This window comes from Delphinapterus leucas, chromosome 6 (genome assembly GCF_059928025.1).
Source record: "Delphinapterus leucas isolate spDelLeu-1000000601 "Yukka" chromosome 6, BTC_Dleu_Yukka2, whole genome shotgun sequence".
Taxonomy (NCBI): domain Eukaryota; kingdom Metazoa; phylum Chordata; class Mammalia; order Artiodactyla; family Monodontidae; genus Delphinapterus; species Delphinapterus leucas.
Genome location: NC_143134.1, coordinates 77,361,272 through 77,382,073, shown reverse-complemented (window position 1 = coordinate 77,382,073; position 20,802 = coordinate 77,361,272). Strand labels below are relative to the sequence as shown.

Sequence of the window (20,802 nt, the reverse complement as noted above, 5' to 3'; positions counted from 1 at the left end):
GTGATGGTCAAGGGCTGTTGGCTTTTGGGGAAGATGTTTTGGGGGAGGTTTTTAATAGGTGGGATTTTTCCTGATGAATGTTTAAATCACCTTAAAAAATGCCTTTCAGGGCTGTTTCAACTTTCTGGATTGCTCATCCCAACAATAATCTGATTAATAATGCAGCTGCAGGCTCACAGGTAAATAATAAAGTGCTTCAGTTTTTTTGTATTTAAGTTTGTAAGTATTCTGGTTTATATATATGCAATGTAGTTTGTGGTAATCTAACTCAAGCACCTTGTTTTCTGGTACAGCTTATTTCATTGAGAGCAGGCTATAGTTGAGATGGTTCTTCTATTTTTTCTAAATCATTTGTGCCAGTTAGTGTTTATGAGTGTAGTAAGACAGGCGCTAAATGCCAGAAAAGAGGTGGGCTCATATCTAGGGTTATCATGCCATCTCCAGAGTGTATTTTTACTGTATTATGTACGATCTTTCTGGCTTCCCTATTTCAGTCATATATTAATGAGCAAAGAAAGCCTTATGAGAGTGGATTATTCTGTAGAATATTATGACAATGGTCATTCTGGTCAAAGGGGCACATCCTTTTGTTAAATACAGGGATTGTATACACTTAGGGATTTCATCTCTTTGGTAAAGCAAGGACTCAATTGTGTGCCTTAAATTGTTTCACATACACATACACAGGGATAACTTAAGAGAATAAATGAACTGTTTTTGGATGACAGAAATGTCTCCTGGATAAGCTTGGAGAAATTTACATTTGTAATTGTGTGTTTTTAGAGCTGCTAATTTATAACATAAAAATGAATCTTTAAGACATGATACTATTATGAGTATATCTGTGCTGAAAACTATAGCACAGAAATATGAGCTTTGTAGCAAAACCTGAATATTCATATATATACATCATGGCTATTAACAATTTAAAAAGGAAAGAAATATCTAGCATTGTTTTCCAGGATGAAATAAAAAATAGTTGAAGGGAGTATTCCTTCAAGATAACCAGAAAACAGGTATCACTGGGTGATGGTAGAATTCACATCTGTGATTTTTCTTAAAAACATAAAACATAAAATTTTTATTTGACAGAGCAGAGACCTGGACATTCAATCATTTCAGGCTTCTATTCATTCATTTTTCATCAAATATTTGTTGAGTCCATACGGGATTTGTGTTGAGAGTTTCTGATTGGAAGATGAGATTTTGGGTAAAGGTGACCAAGGGTTTGATGTTCAGTCTTACCCCAGGATCGTCTTCTGATCTGTTACATTACAAATCAACAGTCAGAGCAGAGCTTCCTTTAAGCTGTTTTCAGAAGTCATGGGTAGAAGATCAAAGCAAATTGCAAATAGTCCATGAAAAATGTAAGGTGAGGTTGCCAGACATCCTTATTAGGCCTCATGTGAGAAAAGAAGAAAGCAGGTCTCTATTTTTTCCATCTCCTGTGTGTTCTTCGTCCTTTGCGTTCTGTGAGTTCTTTTTTTCTCTCTAGAAAAATTGTTCCAGTAAAGCTCATGTTTTGGCAAGGATTTTCCTCCCAAAGTAAATCAAACCCTTTCTTCTTGGTACCTTTCCACTGCCTTTTACAAAGCTCCCTTTACCTGTTTTGACACCACAGAGTTTTAACAGGAAACAGCTGCTACCTCCTTATCCCCCTTTTTCTATCCCCCAACCTGAAACTCCATTGCATCTTGGGAGGGTTTACTCTGCCCTCAGTTTATAGGGCTATGGTATGGAGCCTTCTTCACAGCCCTCCAAGTCTGTTTTGTGCCCAAAAGAATAGAGGTGGCAAACACATTTTTCAGAGTAGTTTGTTTTACTAAGACCCATCTGTAAAGTTTTATCATGGAAAAATGCCACATTTTGCATTCGTTTTGGTGATATGTTTTCCACAATTCATATCTCTATGCTCCTAAAGGACTTTGTTACAACTAATATAGTACTTATTACATATATTATATTTTAGTTTTCTCTGTATTTCCCATTAGAGTATGAACTTTGAGACCTGGCACTAAATAAATGTTTGCTAAATTTGAATTGATACCATACTTTAGGACTATATATTTGAGTTTTAACAATCTGTTTAATCAGAGTTCCTTAATGTGAAGTTGTCCTTCACATTGGGCTGATTTTTAATTAAATTGTAAAATAAAAAATTATTCCAGAAATTAAGAACATTTCATTTCGATTTTTATATCTCATTTTGAGTGTCAGAAATTTTCAAACTGTTCTGCTTTGGTTAAGGTAAGTAACACTGAAGTTGAACAGACAGGACCTAGCCTGAGACAGCATCCTGATTCATGTGTGTGGTGGTTTTTTCTGTTTGGCAAAAATTTGCCTCGGGACAAGAAGGGCACTGGAGTTGTTTGAAAGAAGTCAGTGATGGATAGTTGTTTAATAGGTATGACTCATCTATTGATCAGGTTTGGAGGTAAACAGAAAAAAACCCATATTGCTAAAAGGCTGTGCTGTCCTGGTCACATGGAAGGGAAGGGAGGATTTGGTTCTAGTTCTGTATGACTCTTTTTTTTTTTTCCCCAGCTGTTATTTAATACTTTGATTTAAAAAATTTTTTTATTGGAGTATAGTTGATTTACAATGTTGTATTAATTTCAGGTGGATCAGTTATACATGTACATATAACCACTCTTTTTTTTTTAGATTCTTTTCCCATATAGGCCATTACAGAGAACTGAGTAGAGTTCCCTGTGCTATACAGCAGGTTCTTATTAGTTATCTATTTTATATATAGTAGTGTGTCTATATCAGTCCCAATCTCCCGGTTTATCCCTCCCCACCCCCGCCACCCGTTATCCCCTGCTAACCAAAAGTTTCTTTTCTATTGGATTGGCCAAATGAACTTTTTGGCCAACCAAATACATCCGTGACTCTACTTCAGTTTTGTAAATAACTTCATTTGTACCCTTTTTTTTAGATTCCACATATAAGTGGTATCATATGATATTTGTCTTTCTGTGTCTGACTTACTTCACTCAGTATAACAATCTCTAGGTCCAGCCATGTTGCTACAAATGGCATTATTTTGTTCTTTTTCATTGCTGAGTAATATTCCATTGTGTGTATATGTGTGTGTGTGTGTGTGTGTGTGTGTGTGTATGTACATACCACATCTTCTTTATCCATTCCTCTTTTGATGGACATTTAGGTTGCTTCCATGTCCTGGCTGCATGAGTTTTTAAAGTAGATAATGATGGGAAAGTTACTTAAAAAATAAATTTTGGTATCAGCCAATTCTATCTTTCGTCCCATCTTACAAGCAAAGTTAAATATGCCTTTTTTTTTTAAGCCTGATATACTGCTTTGAGTGTACTAGATGAGTGCACAACTCTTAGAGTCAATTCTGAACCTGAACCAATGAATAATTAGTGTTAAAAAGATGAAACTTGTTTGTGAAATGCTTAGGTTATGTGAGAGTGTTTCATAGAGTGGCTTTATAAAAGGAGGCTTTTTAATAATCTTGCCCTTTTAATTATAGGATGCTGGAATATGGTATTTATTCCACAAGGAACCTACGGGGGAATCCAGTGGATTGCAGCTCTTAGCAAAACCAGAACTCACTCCATTGGGAATATTTTATAACAACAGGGTCCATTCAAGTTTTAAGGTAGGTTCCTAAATTTTAACAATCAGTACATAACGATTTGCAGGGTAAAGGATGGACTACTGTGATTACAACTGAGAAATGTTAATATTAGGTAGAACTTGTCATCAGAGAAAGCAATTTGTGATTAAATAAGCAGACTCCTAACCTTGCCACATTCAGGATGTATAGACAGCTTTCTGTTTATACACACATAGGAATATATGCTACGGCACACATGTACATGCAATCTGAATAATTATAATAATGGACTTGACCTATGAATCCTCATCCTCTTCCTTCTCTCCCCTTGCCTTCTTTCCAATCTTTAATATCGTTACATGTTTCTAAGGATGTACACATTAGTGTATTATATGCTTCTGGAGCTTAAAAAGCATATTTTCTCTCTTCTCTCAGTGCTAATAGGGTGTCCTATTGGATACTTAATACTAGTTATGTAAATAGTGAAATATTGTTTAAGAATATTTGACCCAATTTAAAATGATATATAGGTCAAGGAGGCGAAAGGCCATTTAAGAACTCTCACTTTCATGATATTTGGCACTTGTCCCCACCTCCCTGGTGATAAATGCATCTGGTTCATTTTATGCTCCCAAGGCATCTTGATATTTTCATCATGTGATACAATGCCCAGATTCTTTACTCTGATGTGCCCATCAAAGTTGAATTAATACTTTCCATTTATGATACTCAGAGGATCCTTTAAAAACCTAAGTGTGATGTACTTTGAAGAGCTTAGAATCACTTGATGAAGACTTGAGAGAGGAAAAAACTTAGAAAGAATTGTGGTTTTTATGAACTGAATAGTTGATTAAGGCTAGTAATTGTTGAAAGCAGCACTTCAAAGCAGAAATCCTCAAAATTTTCTAATTATAAGTGGTATTACAAAAAACACCTTATTCTAATTAATTTTTTAAATGTCATATACCATGAGGACATGTAGTAATCTACTGTATCAATTTAAAATAAAAGGTATTAGATCTAAATAATGAGTGGATTATTAGGTTTTAACTTGTTAAATTTGGGACTGACTATCCAGAGTGATATCAGACATTCCAGCCTGCTGGGTGTCTCAGGGACACATAAATAAAATGTGTTCAACACAAAAATCCTTAATTTTGTCCCCAGACCCATTTCTGTGTCTCCGTTTCAGTGAATGAAACCATTAGCCAGTTAATTGCCCAGACTAGAAATATATGAACCTTTATTGTTTGTTTCCTTTCCCTTATCCTTAGACATTTTATTAATTACTAAATGGTATCAATTCTACCTAGTAAAGAATTCTCACTCTATTTTACCTGTTACTGTCACGAGTCTAGATCACCTTTATTTCTCTTCTGGATTACTGTAGTCAGCTCCTATTTTTTCTCTTATCTCTCTTTTTGCCCCTTTCTAATTCATTATCCATCTTGTAGCCACAGTATTCTTTCTTAAAATGCACTTGATTCCATTGCCTTTATTAAACGTCCCATTGTCTTGACTCTTTAGCGTATCAACTCTGCACCATCTGGCATTTGCTTCTCTTTAGTCTTCTTCCTTACCTTTCCTCCCTCCATACATTTCCTCTTAGTCCAGATAAGATTTTTTTCCCTCAGATGTGCCATGCTTTCTCTCATCCCCAGACGTTTTGTACAAATGATTCCCTTGAGTACTTTCCGCTGGGTTCTTCAACTGTTTCCCACCCACTCCCTGCCCTTCATCCCTGACCTGTTCTGTGTGGTTAGTTCCTTCAAGTTTCAGCTTTAGGATGTCACTTCTTTTTGGAGACATTCCCTGAATTCTCTCTCTCTTACCTTCACAAAAGGTCTTATCTTGGTGCTTTTCTTATGTGCTGCCAAAGCATCATCTACTTCCTTTGTTATATGCTTATCATATTGGATGGTAATTGTTTATTTCATTGCATGTCTTCCTGATAGTTTATGTGTCAGTAACAGCAAAGACCATAGTTTTCTGGTTGACGTATAATGCTTGGTGCCTACCCTAAGGTGGGCACTAAATAAATGTTTGCTGAATGACCAAATGAGTAAAAGTATTAAAAAAGTACAGTAAAGTAGCTCTTTTTGTAATACCTTTGCTTTGCTGTTTATTCCCTTCTCCCTCCTTTTTTGGTAGATGTGATAAGCTAAAACTTATTTCATGAATCATTATATATATAGTTATAACTTGGGATTCATATTCATTTCAGTCCATTATTATATTTTCCAGGCTGGCTTATTTATTGACAAAGGTGTCAAAACAACCAATGCTAGTGCTGCTGACCCAAGGGAGTACCTCTGTTTGGATAACAGTGCAAGGTAGAACTGGTCCTTTTAAATCACACTCAAGCCATATCTTGCCAAAGTAAAACTTTCTGAGTTAAGCTGTTGCGCTCTTTCTCCAGTAACATGTTTAAACTGAAGTTTTCAGGGTTTGTAGGAGGGTTTTGGAAAAACATTTATTTTGCTGTTCCTAGGTCCTGTGGCTGGGCTTTTCATCTTATTGAGATGCCAAAGAAATTGATGCTTTTTCTCTTTTTGACAGTTGTAAATTGATGTTAGAGAGAGTTGTAGAAAGAGAAAGAAAAAGAAGAGAGATATGTTGAAAAAGGGTTCAAAATTTGGCCAAAAGTAGAACATGATTCATTGAAAAACAAGTTAAGCTAAGATGTTTTAATATAATCCCTGAAAACCAAGGCATATATAATTTATTGTTAGTGGTCAAAGTGGAATGTTGCGTTAAATCTATTTCAAAGGGAAAAGTCTCAAACTTGATGATTAAGCTAGTTCTGGTTCAGTTCTTCGTAGTCTCAGCTTCATATCATAGCTGGGCTATGTGTTACTCTCCTTTATAACCACAAAATGTGGTTAGGATATGGATCAGCATTTCAACAAAGTTTTTTTTTTTTACATGCTGTATATGAGCCAAAATAAATAAAATATCTCCAATGGAAACAAAATTTTCTGGAAAAGATGGCAACTTAAGGTCATATTCAGTAGAAGCTGTGTACATGTTATTTTTCTATACTTCAAGTTGATTGACCAACTAAAGGATCTGAAAGGGTCCTAGATTTAATAGGCTCTGTTGACAGTTATTTAAGAAAAGGATGACAGGCGCTATTGTTCACAAGGGAATAAAGTAGGAGTCACACTGGAGGTTGGTAAAGCAGAATCCTTGTGACACAGTAATAAAGGTCAGGAGAAAACTGGGCAAATAAGTTAGTAAAATTAGTCATTGTTAAAGGTCAAGTTGAGCCTGAAATATATTAAAGCAATGATCAGAAAACATTTGACAAGTGGAGAAATTGTGGGCATTGTTTAAATAAAACACAAGGAAGGTACTGGACACCTAATAGCTGGGCAAGGTATGACATGGAAAAAGAGGAGATAAACTTGAGATGAAAAAGGAGCATACAGATGACAACAAATTATGAACCAAAAAGAGAATATTAACTGACAAAACAAATCTTTGCTAGAAGATTGCTGCTGCTTTTTAAAAGAGTTTGTTATAACTGGTAGAACTAATAATGTGTACTTTTCTAAGTTAGTATTAACAGAAAAATCTTTATACACAGCACAATTGACTCTCTTATCTGCCTTAAAAAATTACATGTGTGTGTATAAATGGATGGATGAGAAAATATATTTCAGAGTCTATTGATATTTTCATTATACTTGACAATAAAACAATTTGTTCATAGTGGCCTAAGAAGTTCTTTACCGTGTGTGAGTGTATGATATTATGATAATGGTATTCTTTCCTCTGCTCTCTATTACTTTTATTACTAGTTTATAAATATATACATATTGGTAAGGAATTAGACTCCATTTGGAAGTTGTTATTGAAAAGAACTGATTATAGGAGAGGAGTAACAAGACATTTGACAGCTAGTATATACATTTAATTTTGTATAAACTAATGTATAAGATATGCCCTCGTGCATTCATGCAGTTCAGACATGAGTAAAAATGATAAAACTCAAACACAAATGAGTAATAATCCAGCCCATGAATTAAACATCAGACTCATGGGATCCAGAAGATATTTAGTCTGTTCATCAAAGGGGAAGTTGACCTAATAGTTAATCAGATGAGCCTTTCCTTGTGTCTTCAAGATATGAAATTGCAGGAATCCAAAGACGGGATATTTTAAATCCAGAAAGCTCCCAGTTTAAGATTGGGAAATTTCATCTAAAAGGGTAAAAGAGCATTTAAAGCAGAGGACAATTAAGGGAGAGTTGGGAAGTGTGCTGAAGGCTTATACATGAAGGTGATAGAAAATTAACTGCATTTTCTACATACCAAAGTGGGAAAGAGGATGAAAAATAAAGGTTATCTGAGCAAGTGGTCAGTGATTTATATGGATAGAAATTTCAGAAAAAATGGGATGGCTACAGCAGAAAATCAGATGTTGCTTTACTGTACTTTTTTTTTTTTTTCTTTTTGGCTTTCTTTTAGAACGTTGTGTAGTTTCCTTACCAGAACCATCTGCTTGATATTATGTGATGACTGCAAAGCTGTTTGGCAGCAACTACAATGCCAGAAGAGTGGGTGGTGGCTCAGAGTCAGACTTTTTACCCCTTAGGTCAGAGCCATTTAGTGTAAGGGCTTATGTACACAATCTAAGGGTGGATGTAGCGCTTTCTAGATTGGTCTCCTTACCATCCGTTCTCCATTATCCTTTCACCAAGTAGCAGCTAGTGACCAGTTAAAAGGTGAAATCCAGTTATATCACTGCCCTGACTCCATGTTTCTGATGACTTTCCATCACACGTATTTATTTATCCACCTGCTTTATTGAGGTATGATTGACATGTAAAAAGCTGTGCATATATAATGTATAGAACTCGGTAAGTTTGGAGATAAGTACACACCCATGAACTCTCAAGGGCATAGACTTATCCATCACCTGCCAAAGTTTCCTTCTACCTCCTTTATGGTCATTATTTTTTTAATTAAAAAAAATTAAATTTTTTGTGGAAAGATCACTTACCTGAAGATCTACTCTCTTAGCAAATTTTAAGTATACAATACAGTATTTTTAGCTATAGGCACTATGCTGTAGAGTAGATCTCTAGACTTTATTTATCTTACATAACTAAACCTTTTGTGCCCCTTTGACTATCACTTCGCCATTTCCTCCTCCCTCCAGCCCCTGGCAACCACCATTCTACTTTTACCTTTGCATTTAGAATAAAGAACCACACCCTTGCCTGGCACATGCCTTCCTGTCTATCCTCTCCCTCTTGGTTCTTACTTACCAGCCAATCTGCTTATTGTCCCTTGAATATGCCAAGCTCACTCATGCCTAAGGACCTTTGCACTTGCTGTCTTCTGGGCATAGCTGCTTCTCAAATCATACATATTTGATGAGTACCTACCATGTGCCAGCAACTTTCATAGTGATGTTTGTGCAAATGATGTTTCTTTAACGTATGATTGAAAATCTCAACCAGCTGAAATGGTTTTTGTAAAGCTGTGTAGTTTTTTCTCTCCCCACCTGCCCAGCTCTGTAAGATTATGATGGAAATGATCTTTTTAAAAATTAGGTGGCCTTATGGAATTATTTGAGTTGTTACAGTTGACAGAGTTTTTTTTGTTGTTTTTTTTGGTGGTGGTGGGGTGCCATGCTGCATAGCATGTGGGATCTTACTTCCCCGACCAGGGATCGAACCCGTGCCCCCTGCAGTGGAAGTGCGGAGTGCTAACCACTGAACCGCCAGGGAATTCCCGGTAAACAGGGTTTTCTGTTGTTTTTTTTTTAAGAAAAATATTTTGAATTTTATTTTATTTTTTTAAACAGCAGGTTCTTATTAGTTATCCATTTTATACACATCAGTGTATACATGTCAATCCCAATCTCCCAATTCATCACACACACACACACCCCCACCGCTTTCCCCCCTTGGTGTCCATATGTTTGTTCTCTACGTCTGTGTATCAGTTTCTACCCTGCAAACTGGTTCATCTGCACCATTTTTCTAGGTTCCACATGTATGCGTTAATATACAATATTTGTTTTTCTCTTTCTGACTTACTTCACTCTGTATGACAGCCTCTAGCTGCATCCACCTCTCTACAAATGACCCACTTTCGTTCCTTTTTATGGCTGAGTAATATTCCATTGCATATATGTACCACATCTTCTTTATCCATTCGTCTGTTGATGGGCATTTAAGCTGCTTCCATGACCTGGCTATTGTAAATAGTGCTGTGATGAACATTGGGGTGCATGTGTCTTTTTGAATTATGGTTTTCTCTGGGTGTATGTCCAGTAGCGGGATTGCTGGGTCATATGGTAATTCTATTTTTAGTTTTTTAAGGAACCTCCATTCTGTTCTCCATAGTGGCTGTATCAATTTACATTCCCACCAACAGTGCAAGAGGGTTCCCTTTTCTCCACACCGTCTCCAGCATTTGTTGTTTGTAGATTTTCTGATGATGCCCATTCTAAATGGTGTGAGGTGATACCTCATTGTAGTTTTGATTTGCATTTCTCTAATAGTGATGTTGAACAGTTTTTCATGTGCTTCTTGGCCATCTGTGTGTCTTCTTTGGAGAAATGTCTATTTACGTCTTCTGCCCATTTCTTGCTTGGGTTGTTTGTTTTTTTAATATTGAGCTGTATGAGCTGTTTATATATTTTGGAGATTAATCCTTTGGTGATTCGTTTGCAAATATTTTCTCCCATTCTAAGGGTTGTCTTTTCATCTTGTTTGTAGTTTCCTTTGCTTTGCAAAAGCTTTTAAGTTTGATGAGGTCCCATTTGTTTATTTTTGTTTTTATTTCCATTACGCTAGGAGGTGGATCAAAAAAGATATTGCTGTGATTTATGTCAAAGAGTGTTCTTCCTATGTTTTTCTCTACGAGTTTTACAGTGTCTAGTCTTACATTTAGGCCTCTAATCCATTTTGAGTTTATTTTTGTGTATGGTGTTAGGGAGTATTCTAATTTCATTCTTTTACATGTAGCTATCCAATTTTCCCAGCACCACTTATTGAAGAGACTGTCTTTTCTCCATTGTATATCCTTGACTCCTTTGTCATAGATTAGTTGACCACGTTGCATGGGTTTATCTCTGGGCTTTCTATTCTGTTCCATTGATCTGTATTTCTGTTTTTGTGCCAGTACCATATTGTCTTGATTACTGTAGCTTTGTAGTATAGTATGAAATAAGGGAGTCTGATTCCTCCAGCTCCATTTTTTTCCCTCAAAACTGCTTTGGCTATTCAGGGTCTTTTGTGTCTCCATACAAATTTTAAGATTTTTTGTTCTAGTTCTATAAAAAATGCCATTGATAATTTGATGGGGATTGCATTGAATCCGTAGATTGCTTTGGGTAGTATAGTCATTTTCACAATACTGATTCTTCCAATCCAAGAACATGGTATATCTCTTCATCAGTTTGTATTGTCTTTAATTTTTTTCATCAGTGTCTTATAGTTTTCTGCATACACGTCTTTTGTCTCCCTAGGTAGGTTTACTCCTCAATATTTTATTCTTTTTGTTGCAATGGTAAATGGGAGTGTTTCCTTAATTTCTCTTTCAGATTTTTCATCATTAGTGTGTAGGAATGCAAGAGATTTCTGCATTAAATTTGTATCCTGCTACTTTACCAAATTCATTGATTAGCTCTAGTAGTTTTCTGGTAGCATCTTTAGGATTCTCTATGTATAGTATCATGTCATCTGCAAACAGTGACAGTTTTACTTCTTCTTTTCCAATTTATATTCCTTTTATTTCTTTTTCTTCTCTGATTCCTATGCTATGTTGAATAATAGTGGTGAGAGTGGACATCCTTGTCTTGTTCCTGATCTCAGAGGAGATGCTTTCAGTTTTTCACCATTGAGAATGATGTTTGTCGTGGCTTTGTTGTATATGGCCTTTATTATGTTGAGGTAGATTCCCTCTGTGCCCACTTTCTGGAGAGTTTTTATCATAAATCGGTGTTGAATTTTGTCAAAAGCTTTTTCTGTATCTATTGAGATGATCATATGGTTTTTCTTCTTCAATTTGTTAATATGGCGTATCACATTGATTGATTTGCGTATATTGAAGAATCCTTGCATCCCTGGGATAAATCTGAGTTGATCATGGTGCATGATCCTTTTAATGTGTTATTGGATTCTGTTTGCTAGTATTTTGTTGAGGATTTTTGCATCTATATTCATCAGTGATATTGGTCTGTCATTTTCTTTTCTTGTAGTATCTTTGTCTGTTTTTGGTATCAGGGTGATGGTGGCCTCATAGAATGAGTTTGGGAGTGTTCCTTCCTCTGCAATTTCTTGAAAGAGTTTGAGAAGAATCGGTGTTATCTATTCTCTAAATGTTTGATAGAATTCATCTGTGAAGCCATCTGGTCCTGGACTTTTGTTTGTTGGAAGTTTTTTTTTTTTTTTGGAAGATTTTTAATCACAGTTTCAATTTCATTACTTGTGATTGGTCTGTTCATATTTTCTATTTCTTCCTGGTTCAGTCTTGGAAGGTTATGCTTTTCTAAGAATTTGTCCATTTCTTTGAGGTTGTCCATTTTATTGGCATAGAGTTGCTTATAGTAGTCTCTTAGGATGCTTTGTATTTCTGTGATGTCTGTTTTAACTTCTCCTTTTTCATTTCTAATTTTTTTGACTTGAGCCCTCTCCCTCTTTTTCTTGATGAGTCTGGCTAATGGTTTATCAATTTTGTTTATCTTCTCAAAGAACCACGTTCTAGTTTTATTGATCCTTGCTATTGTTTTCTTTTTTTCTACTTCGTTTATTTCTGCTCTGATCTTTATGATTTCTTTCCTTCTACAAACTTTGGGTTTTGTTTGTTCATCTCTCTCTAGTTCCTTTAGGTGTAAGGTTAGGTTGTTTATTTGAGATTTTTCTTGTTTCTTGAGGTAGGCTTGTATTGCTATAAACTTCCCTCTTAGAACTGCTGCATCCCATAAGTTTTGGATCATCGTGTTTTCATTGTAGTTTGCCTCTAGGTATTTTTTGATTTCCTCTTTGATTTCTTCAGTGATCTCTTGGTTATATAGTAACATACTGTTTATCCTCCATGTGTTTGTGTTTTTTATATTTTTTTCCCCTGTAATTGATTTCTAATTTCATAGTGTTGTGGTCAGAAAAGGTGCTTGATATGATTTCAATTTTCTTAAATTTACTGAGGCTTGATTTGTGACCCAAGGTGTGATCTGTCCTGGAGAATGTTCTGTGTGCACTTGAGAAGAAAGTGTAATCTGCTGTTTTTGGATGGAATGTCCTATAAATATCAATTAAATCTATCTGGCCTATTGTGTCACTTAAAGCTTCTGTCTCCTTATTAATTTTCTGTTTGGATGATCCGTGCATTGGTGTAAGTGAGGTGTTAATGTCCCCACTATTATTGTGTTACTGTCGATTTCCTCTTTTATAGCTGTTAGCAGTTGCCTTATGTATTGAGGTGGTCCTATGTTGGGTGCATATATATTTATAATTGTTATATCTTCTTCTTGGATTGATCCCTTGATCATTATTTAGTGTCCTTCCTTGTCCCTTGTAACATTCTTTAAGTCTATTTTATCTGATATGAGTATTGCTACTCCAGCTTTCTTTGATTTCCATTTGCATGGATTTCTTTTTCCATCTCCTCACTTTCAGTCATATGTGTCCCTAGGTCTGAAGTGGGTCTCTTGTAGACAGCATATATATGGGTCTTGTTTTTGTATCCATTCAGCGAGCCTGTGTCTTTTGGTTGGAACGTTTAATCCATTCACGTTTAAGGTAATTATTGATATGTATGTTCCTATTAGCATTTTCTTAATTGTTTTGGGTTTGTTTTTGTAGGTTCTTTTCTTCTCTTGTGTTTCCTGCCTAGAGAAGTTCCTTTAGCATTTGTTGTAGAGCTGGTTTGGTGTTGCTGAATTCTCTTAGCTTTTGCTTGTCTGTAAAGCTTTTGATTTCTCCGTCAAATCTGAATGAGATCCTCGCCAGGTTAAGTGATCTTGGTTGTAGTTTCTTCCCTTTCATCACTTTAAATATATCATGCCACTCCCTTCTGGCTTGTAGAGTTTCTGCTGAGAAATCAGCTGTTAACCTTATGGGAGTTCCCTTGTATGTTATTTGTTGTTTCTCCCTTGTTGCTTTCAATAATTTTTCTTTTTCTTTAATTTTTGTGAATTTGATTACTATGTGTCTCATTGTGTTTCTCCTTGGGTTTATCCTGCGTGGGGTTCTCTGCGCTTCCTGGACTTGGGTGGCTATTTCCTTTCCCATGTTATGGAAGTTTTCAACTATAATCTCTTCAAATATTTTCTCACGTCCTTCCTCTCTGTCTTCCCGTGTTGGGACCCGTATTATGTGAATGTTGTTGCATTTAATGTTTTCCCAGAGGTCTCTTAGGCTGTCTTCATTTCTTTTCATTCTTTTTTCTTTATTCTGTTCCGTGGCAGTGAATTCCACCATTCTGTCTTCCAGGTTACTTATGCGTTCTTCTGCCTCAGTTATTCTGCTACTGATTCCTTCCAGTGTATTTTCCATTTCAGTTATTGTATTGTTCATCTCTGTTTGTTTGTTCTTTAATTCTTCTAGTTGTTTGTTCTTTAATTCTTCTAGGTCTTTGTTAAACATTTCTTGCATCTTCTATATCTTTGCCTCCATTCTTTTTCTGAGGTCCTGGATCATCTTCACTATCATTATTCTGAATTCTTTTTCTAGAAGGTTGCGTATCTCCACTTCATTTAGTTGTTTTCTGGGGTTTTATCTTGTTCCTTCATCTGTTACACAGTCCTCTGCCTTTTCATTTTGTCCCTGTTTCTGTGAATGTGGTTTTCGTTCCACAGGCTGCAGAATTGTAGTTCTTCTTGCTTCTGCTGTCTGCCCTCTGGTGGATGAGGCTATCTAAGAGGCTTGTGCAAGTTTCCTGATGCGAGGGACTGGTGATGGGTAGAGCTGGGTGTTGCTCTGGTGGGCACAGCTCAGTAAAACTTTAATCTGCTTGTCTGCTGATGGGTGGAGCTGGGTTCCCTCCCTGTTTGTTGTTTGGCCTGAGGCAACCCAACACTAAACCCTACCCGGACTTTGCTGGGGCTAATGGCAGACTCTGGGAGGGCTCACACCAAGGAGTACTTCCCAGAACTTTTGCTGCCAGTGTCCTTGTCCCCACGGTGAGCCACAGCCACCCCCTGCCTCTGCAGGAGACCCTCCAACCCTAGCAGGTAGGTCTGGTTCAGTCTCCTATGGGGTCACTGCTCCTTCCCCTGGGTCCTGATGCGCACACTACTTTGTGTGTGCCCGCCAAGAGTGGAGTCTCTGTTTCTCCCAGTCCTGTCAAAGTCCTGCAGTCAAATCCCGCTAGGCTTCAAAGTCTGATTCTCTAGGAATTCCTCCTCCCATTGCCAGCCCTCCAGCTTGGGAAGCATGACGTGGGACTCAGAACCTTCACTCCAGTGGGTGGACTTCTGTGGTATAAGTGTACTCCAGTTTTTGAGTCAACCACCCAGCAGTTATAGGATTTGATTTTCTTGAGATTGAGCCCTTCCTGCCGTCTCATTGTGGCCTCTCGTTTGTCTTTGGATGTGGGGTATCTTTTCTGGTGAGTTCCACTGTCTTCCTGTCATTGATTGTTCAGCAGTTAGTTGTGATTCCGTTGCTCTCGCAGGAGGGAGTGAGCGCACGTCCTTCTACTCCGCCATCTTGAACCAATCTCCCTGGTTAACAGTTTTTTTTGTTTTGTTTTGTTTTATTTTTTTTTTTGTGGTACGCGGGCCTCCCACTGTTGTGGCCTCTCCCGTTGTGGAGCACAGGCTCTGGACGCGCAGGCTCAGCGGCCATGGCTCACGGGCCCATCCACTCCGCGGCATGTGGGATCTTCCCGGACCGGGGCACAAACCCGTGTCCCCTGCATCAGCAGGCGGACTCTCAACAACTACGCCACCAGGGGAGCCCCTGGTTAACAGTTTTTGATACCAATTTTTTTTTGCCTTTTCAATAAGGTCCTTGTAAATATTTTACAAGGACATGAAAGAAAAAGTAACATTCTGTCTTTATAATTAATAAGTCAATGCAATACAATCTTTTTTTAAGTGCTGATACATTTTTTCTTTATATTTTTTTTTTTTTTTTTTGCTGTATGCGGGCCTCTCACTGTTGTGGCCTCTCCCGCCGCAGAGCACAGGCTCCGGACGCGCAGGCTCAGCGGCCATGGCTCACGGGCCCAGCCGCTCTGCGGCATGTGGGATCTTCCCGGACCGGGGCATGAACCCGACACCCCTGTATCGGCAGGCGGACTCTCAACCACTGCGCCACCAGGGAAGCCCTTCTTTATATTTTTTATTATAGTAGATTTACAATATTAGTTTCAGGTGTACAACATAGTGATTCAATATTTTTATAGATTATACTCCATTTAAAGTTATATAAAAGAATAGCTAGATTTCCCTGTGCTGTACAATATATCCTTGTTGCTTATTTATTTCATACATAGTAGTTTGTATGTCTTAATCCCATACCCTTAATGTTGCCCCCCCATCTACTCTCTCCTCACTGGTAACTAGTAGTTTGTTCTCTGTGTCTGTGAGTCTGTTTCTGTTTTGTTATATTCATTTGTTTGTTTTATTTTTTAGGTTACACTTATAAGTGATAATATAGAGTATTTGTCTTTCTCTGTCTGACTTATTTCACTAAGTAGAATACCCTTTAGGACCATCCACGTTGCAAATGGCAGAATTTCATTCTTTTTTATGGCTGAATAATATTCCATAAGTATAATCTATTTAAAATTTAGGCTTTTTAAAGATATTGAATCCAGTTTTCTCTCTATCTAAAGCATTTCACCAGCACACAACTCAAATAATACTCTGCTGCACATATATGTATGTTGAAATATATGATTAATTTACTCAGTAAGTTTATATTAATATCATGTAGCTTGAGAATTTGTGAAAACATACTATATTTCCTGGTCTGAGGTTTTTCTGTTTATTTTTGAAATGGTTTCAGTGCTTAGAGTGTTCTGTAATGTCCCTTTTATAATATAAATTGATTAAAAATAAACTGAAAGCAGTTCTCTGCAAATTTGTATTTTTTTTCAATATTTGAAATGTAAATAATTAAGTTGTGTCTTAAGGAGTTTTTTTTTTAGTTTAGTTTTGTTCAAAGTTAAATTCTGCTCTTTGACACTTAAGTTTATAATCGTAAGTAGCTTATTTACATTGCCTTTTCATTACTCTTTCTAAAAATCCTTTTTTTTTTTTTTTCTCCTAACCCCAAGGTTTCGGCCTCATCAGGATGCAGACCCTGAAAAGCCACGTGTTGCTGCTTTAATTGACAGGCTCATTGCTTTTAAAAATAATGATAACGGAGCTTGGGTCAGAGGAGGAGACATTGTCGTTCAGAATTCAGCGTGGGTATTGTCTATGAAATTATTATCTGATGACACTGATGTATTTATTTTTTAAGGCTTTTTAAAAAACTCAGTAGACTGAAAGTACAGTGGGGTTTCTGGAATCATAGTATCATTACTAATAGAAAAGCTCTGAGGAAATATGCCAGCATTAACTGACTGCAAATGTTTGGAATTGTCTCATTCTGCTGCTTTTATTGGAACTGAACTTGTCTGGTGACATGAGAGCTTTTTGATGAGATTAAACAGAAACTGGGACTTTAACTTTATGTAACAAACATGGTCTATGTCAGAGAGCTAAATAAAGATTTTGAAACTACCTGCATTTTTTTCCTTCCTTTTGGAAACTCAGTTTCCTGATGCTCTTCCACTGCCATTCAAAACAAAAGTTTTGAATTCTCCCTTAATAAGTCTGTTGACTTATGTCTTAACATGACTTGAGGCAGTAAGCGTCTCACTTCTTTTCCATTTGTATAATTTTAGGAGAAGTCTGATGTATGTTGAGGTAAGATTTGGTGTTCAGGAGTCTAGAAAAATGTTTTTTTCTGGCTAGTACTGACATTAGCTGCTTGGCATTTTACCATCATCTCTGACTTTTATCATTGCAAAAAAAAATGGATATTGTATAAAATCTGTAGAAATAGCTTGGGTATTAATGTTGAAAAGTTTTTTTTTTTTTTTGCGGTACGCGGACCTCTCACTATTGTGGCCTCTCCCACTGCGGAGCACAGGCTCCGGCCGCGCAGGCTCAGTGGCCATGGCTCACGGGCCCAGCCGCTCCGCGGCATGTGGGATCTTCCTGGACTGGGGCATGAACCCGTGTCCCCTGCATCGGCAGGCGGGCTCTCAACCACTGTGCCACCAGGGAAGTCCTGTTGAAAAGTTTTGAAGAGAATACCGTGATCTGATTGTTAAAAATTAGTCGTTCCTTGGTATCCGTGCGGGATTGGTTCCAGGACTCCCCATGGGTACCAAAATCTTGATGCTCAAGTTCCTTATGTAAAATGGCATAGTATTTGCATATAACCTACACACATCCTCCTGTATACTTTAAATCATCTCTATTACTTATTATATCCAAGACAATGTAAATGCTATCTAAATAGTTGTAAATGCAATGTAAATGCTATGTAAATAGTTGCTAGCACTGGACAAATGTAAGTTTTGCTTTTTGGAATTTTCCAGAATTTTTTGTTTAATATTTCTGATCCACAGTTGGTTGAATCTGTGGGTGCAGAACCCACACATATAGGGGCCAAGTATAATGATAAAAATTATAATTATAGCTAACACTTACCTGCTGCTTACTCTGTGCCAGACATTGTTCTAAATAGTTGACACTAATTAGCATTTTAATGCTTTCAAGCATACTATGAGGAAGCTTATATTATTATTTCAACCTTTAGGTGAGAAAACTGAGGGGCAAACAGGTTGAATAACTTGCCCAAGGTCACACAGCTAGTAATAGGCAAAGCTGAGATTGGAACCAGGTGGCTTCACTGTGGAGCCTATGCTTTTCATTATTGGAAAGTGAAATTTTGGTGTAGTCTTGGACAGTAAACATTACTGGAACTTCCTGGATTTTATGACAATTAAATATTTTGAGAGAATTACCTCTTCTTATATGTGATAAGTTAAATATATAAATTAAATAAATTAAATAAAATAAATAAATAAAATAAATTAAAATATAAATTAAAATGTTCCCTCATTCTCTTTTTTCTTATAGATTTGCAGATAATGGAATAGGACTGACCTTTGCCAGGTTTGTAATTACTTTTAAAAATACTTACCTGATTATTTTAAAGCTGTAAGGTAGAATAACCTTGATATATATTTTTTGATAACACAGGAATGTTATATCATTTATTAACATTAAAAAAATTAGCACTCACTTCCTGATGCCACTTGAGGGCCAAAAATACATTTTTATTGATTAATTGAATTTATACCAAAGTAGGAGATGAATCTAGCTGGAATTACACAGAAGGGTAGGCCCACCATATTTTTTGCTTAAAAGAAAACACTTGATCTTTAGATTAAAGATCTTAAAAAGTAGGGGAATAAAGAGGAAGGGAGTAGAAGTCGGGAGCAGATTAAATATTTTCTTTCTTAGAAGTTGGTCTAATTTCACAGTGGTCTTTAAGAACTAAACTTTTTATGTTATATATTTTTCTCCAGATAACAGTTATTCTCATTGCCATCTTAAACATGCTTGTCCTCTAATTATTGTCCAGGGCAAGTTTATTCTCCTCATTTGCAGTATTGTTGCTTGGGACTGAAATAATTAGTTGTTCCTGTAAATTAAATCTCATTTGTTTAAATCTAATTTGCCAAGCACATATTAATTTATAAGAGGTATGTTCAATTTTGAGGTACCTTTTGATGACTCACTAATATGTATCAGAAAAAGCTACTGGCTACTTTGACAATTTTTAGGTTTTTAAAGTTATAGCTTGCCTTCATTTGAGGGTCAATTTAAATTTCCTAGAGATGTGTGGTTAATGATTATTCTCATTTTAACAGTGACGGAAGCTTCCCAAGCGATGAAGGTTCCAGCCAAGAGGTATCTGAATCTCTCTTTATTGGGGAGAGCAGGAATTACGGATTTCAGGGTGGTCAGAACAAGTATGTAGGCACTGGAGGAATAGACCAGAAGCCTCGGACGTTACCCAGGAACAGGTAAGCATTGCTTTATCAGAGGAGTGTTAAATTTAAACAATAAATGAAAACCTAACCCCCTTAACAAAAGTTTCTATAATAATCCTGTATCGATTGGTTCCCACTGTGACACTTTTCCGACCTTATTATTATTAAAACTATTATTCTTGTTGTTATTATTGCTATTACTATTGTGTGTATTATCCTCTGGAATTCTGGAGCGTTAACTATTAAACACTTTACAGATTTCATTATCAATTTTATAATGAAGGAACCTATCTTGTTTATCCTTCCTGTATAAGGCCTTATATAAGCTGGTAATCTTTTTTTTTTCTTTCTTGAGAGAACTGCCGAACCATAAACTATGGACATTGAGTCAGTTTTCCCTCAATATGAGATGCTAGTTTTCAGAAATAGCCACTGGAAAAAGGAAATTACCTATTGAAAAGAGTCCTAGAAAATGAGGTGATAGATGCCAAAGCTGACTCAAAACCTAACCACAGGTGTATAATTAACAATGTTTCAGATGTTGAAAGGGTATGGGGGTAGACTTTTGGCATGTTTTCTTCCAAAATAATCACAGTCATTAAAATAGCACTTAGTACTAGAAAGATTCTTCAGAACTTTTAGGGAACTATTACCTAATTAATCTGTACCTCAGTTCTGAGACACAGTTTGGAGTTGTCATTTTACTCTCAGGAAAACCAGGTAGAGAAAAACTAGTGTTCTAAAGGCCTTACATTGGAGCTAATGTCAGAATTTATCAAACATCAATTCCCTTAAAGCTATACCCTGTGTCTGGATATTGGGCTAGGACAGGTCAGGGGGATGGGGCAAACATAGTTGCCTTTGGGGGACAGGTAATGAGTGTTGGCCGAAGGGCTTAACTAGCTTCTGGCAAAGGGCAGTCTATGCTTGGCTCCTCTTGCCTGTGTTTGTCGTTGGGAAATATTGAACATCTTTACTATATGCTGTGCTATGTGTAGAACTCCTGTTAGACCGTGGAAGCCACTAGGAAAGGAACTTCATGGATTTTTAATGGCAAACATTTATTAAATGCTTATGATGTATCAGGCCCTGTTCTAAAATACTTCATTATTCAGTTAATCCTTGCAAAGCCCAGTGAGGTAGGTGCTGTCATCATCCTGCTTTATAAGTGAGTAACTTACTAAAAAT

At 36.7% G+C, this 20,802-nt stretch overlaps 1 protein-coding gene across 9 annotated transcripts in view; it reads left to right on the top strand.

Moving 5' to 3' along the window:
* CEMIP2 (cell migration inducing hyaluronidase 2) overlaps positions 1–20,802 on the top strand; it is a 79,993-nt gene that overhangs the window by 34,636 nt on the left and 24,555 nt on the right. For all 9 annotated transcript variants that reach the window (XR_016393570.1, XR_016393571.1, XM_089913296.1 and 6 more), the window contains 6 exons: positions 110–179; positions 3,500–3,628; positions 5,831–5,919; positions 16,834–16,965; positions 18,695–18,730; positions 19,492–19,647. Coding sequence is in view for 7 of the 9 variants with exons in the window: in XM_089913296.1 (XP_089769422.1) it covers positions 110–179; positions 3,500–3,628; positions 5,831–5,919; positions 16,834–16,965; positions 18,695–18,730; positions 19,492–19,647 (612 nt within the window). In the remaining 2 variants the exon portion in view is untranslated. The remainder of the gene's footprint in view (positions 1–109; positions 180–3,499; positions 3,629–5,830; positions 5,920–16,833; positions 16,966–18,694; positions 18,731–19,491; positions 19,648–20,802) is intronic.